Below are 2,739 nucleotides of genomic sequence, written 5' to 3' on the forward strand. Positions count from 1 at the left end.
TATTAGCAAGAAGTATTAATGTTTCGAAAACAGCTAAGTAGTTATTTGCGTAAATATAAAATTCAATTCAAAATGTGATAAATAATTAAAGAATTTCATGAAACTGCTTGTTAGCTTGTTGGTATTTATAATTTGACGGTGTATTTTTAACTATAAATACCCAATTTCAAAATTTATAAATATGTGGCTGATTAGCTACTTTGCCGGTGCCCTTATCTCAGACTTGCGCGCGCATGCAGCGCTGAGCGCGCGAAAAAAAAAAATTACGGCCGCCATCTTTTAAATGGGTTTCTGTTTGTTAAGTTTATTCACAGTATTGCATTTCGTTAGTGTTGTTTTGTAAAATGTCGAATTTAGATAACGAAGAATTACTTATCGAGTGTACGCCGCCAGATATCATAGTTGAAGCGCAAAATGCGAGTGATAGTCTTTTGCCCTCAAAATCAAAAGATAATACATGCAAGCCTACGCAAATTTCATTCAATGGAAAAATAGCAAAAATGCAAGCTCTTTCTCAGAAAACGTGTTCATGGCTTACTTTAGTGAACTGGCGAAGAGGTATAAACCTAGTTCGCTTTGGTGTATATATTCTATGTTGAAGAGTACCGTGCAGAATAAAAATGCAATTGACATCAAAGCGTACACCAATCTAACTGCATTCTTGAAAAGACGTTCAGACGGCTTTTACAGTCGAAAATCCAAGGTTTTAACACCTAATGAAGTGGAGAAGTTCATTAAAGAAGCACCGGATAATCAATATCTAGCGACAAAGGTCAGTTCCACTATTTAGTTTTGTATTCATTATTATAATATTTGTAGGCGGTATTGTGAGTGTTGATATAATAGGAACTAAGTACGATTATTATAACTTAATTATGATTTTATTTATTTTCAGGTCGCATTAATATTCGGAATTACTGGTGCCTGTAGGCGTCAGGAATTAAACAACATTACGACAAAAGATATAGAGAATCACGGAGAGATGCTACTTGTCAAAATTCCGAACACTAAAAATAAAATTCCTCGGTCATTTACTATTCACGGACCATTTTATGAAATAGTGAAAAAATATGAAAGTTTACGTTCAACAAAAGGAAAATCTGACCGGTTCTTCCAAAATTTTCAAAACGGCAAATGCACGAGTCAGCCTATCGGAGTGAACAAATTTGGATCGATGCCTAGAGAAATTGCCAAGTTTTTAGGCTTACCACAGGCTGACGCTTACACCGGACACAGTTTTAGGCGGACTTCAGCTACATTGCTGGCTAATTCAGGAGCCGATATATTGACTTTAAAACGCCATGGGGATGGCGATCTAATAATGTCGCCGAGTCATATATTGAGGACTCCATCCAAAATAAAGCCGACATAAGTGCCAAAATAACACAAGCAATCCATTTGGAGCCACAATCCAAGAAGTTCTGCCCTGAACCGCGTCCTTCCACCTCATATGCCAATGATGATTTGGGATTTCATACGTTTGCTAATGATGAAACGCAATGTTCTTCTACCTCCTTTCAGAATGTTGCATTATCACCGACATTTACAAATACCCAAGAACAAAGCAATGAAATAATTAATAATACAATTAAACATACAGTACAAATGCCTCATAAGGCGGTAGCATATCATTTCAATAATTGTACTTTTAATAACTGTTTCAATAATTAAAGTTTTTAAATAAATGTGAACTTTTATTTACTTTTCCTCGCAAGTGTGTTGAAAAACGTCGTATGAAACACGTGAGCATTGGTCATTACACTTTTCGTCTCCATTAAGCCTTCGCCTTCGGCTCAGGCTTAAAAACCGACTCGAGTGTAATGACCAACATAGCACACTTGTATCATAATGTACTATTATCTACATGTGTGCCAAATTCAGGTCTGTCAGCCTGTCCTGTCACAGTATACTGTTTTACAGGTATTGATAAATTTTGTTACGTAATGAGTTGATTGGTTTGGTGTAGGTACTTAATGTGTCCTCCTAACCGTTATGGAGTTATACCTTCCCTCATCAGCTCACCTGAATAACCAGAAAGAATACAACTAAAGGTCTACCTATACGTGCATATGATGTTTAAAGAAACTTCTTCTAACTCGTTACCTCTAACCGTTAAGGAGTTTAACCTTCCATTATCAGCTCATCAACATGAGATGATGTCAGTCAGACGCAAATACTTAAATAAATCGAGATAATTATAAAAAACGTTATACGTGCCTACTAAATTTGAGGGTTGCCCTCGATTTCCCTGAGATTCCGTCATCAAATTCTGATTTGGTGACAATGGGGAGGAGTAGACTCAGGAGAAGATTTTATTTCGAAAAAAAAATTATTTAAAAAATCGGTCCACAATTAAGCGAGAAATCGGTGAACAAACATAAATAAATATATATAGCGGAATGCATAACCTCCTCATTTTTTTGAAGTCGGTTAAAGAGCTTTTGCAGCGTACGTGCATTATATACATTTGAATTTTGAAATTTTAGCTTTCTACAACCACTAAAACGCAAAATCCTGTTTTTTTTCCGTTACCATAAGAATTTCGGGAAATGCTCTATTAATGCTCCCTTACACTCTCCAAGGAACATACTTGCCAAGTTTCAGCTATCTACGACCAGTAAAAAAAAAAACCCGTTTTTCCCTGTTCTCGTGTGAATTTTGGACAGTCGATCCTCTCTCAGTGCTCCTATACATTGTCGAATTTTAGCTTTCTACCAGTAAAACGAAAAGTCCCATTTT

General features: G+C 36.0%; 1 protein-coding gene across 1 annotated transcript; it reads left to right on the forward strand.

Moving 5' to 3' along the window:
- LOC141443272 (uncharacterized) lies at positions 1-1,372 on the forward strand. Its single transcript, XM_074108482.1, has 2 exons — positions 1-772; positions 896-1,372. The coding sequence occupies exons 1-2, from the start codon at positions 458-460 to the stop codon at positions 1,370-1,372; spliced, it is 792 nt and encodes a 263-aa protein (XP_073964583.1). The 5' UTR covers positions 1-457.
- The last annotated feature ends 1,367 nt before the right edge of the window (positions 1,373-2,739 follow it).

The sequence above is a fragment of the Choristoneura fumiferana genome, chromosome 27 (assembly GCF_025370935.1).
Source record: "Choristoneura fumiferana chromosome 27, NRCan_CFum_1, whole genome shotgun sequence".
Classification (NCBI taxonomy): domain Eukaryota; kingdom Metazoa; phylum Arthropoda; class Insecta; order Lepidoptera; family Tortricidae; genus Choristoneura; species Choristoneura fumiferana.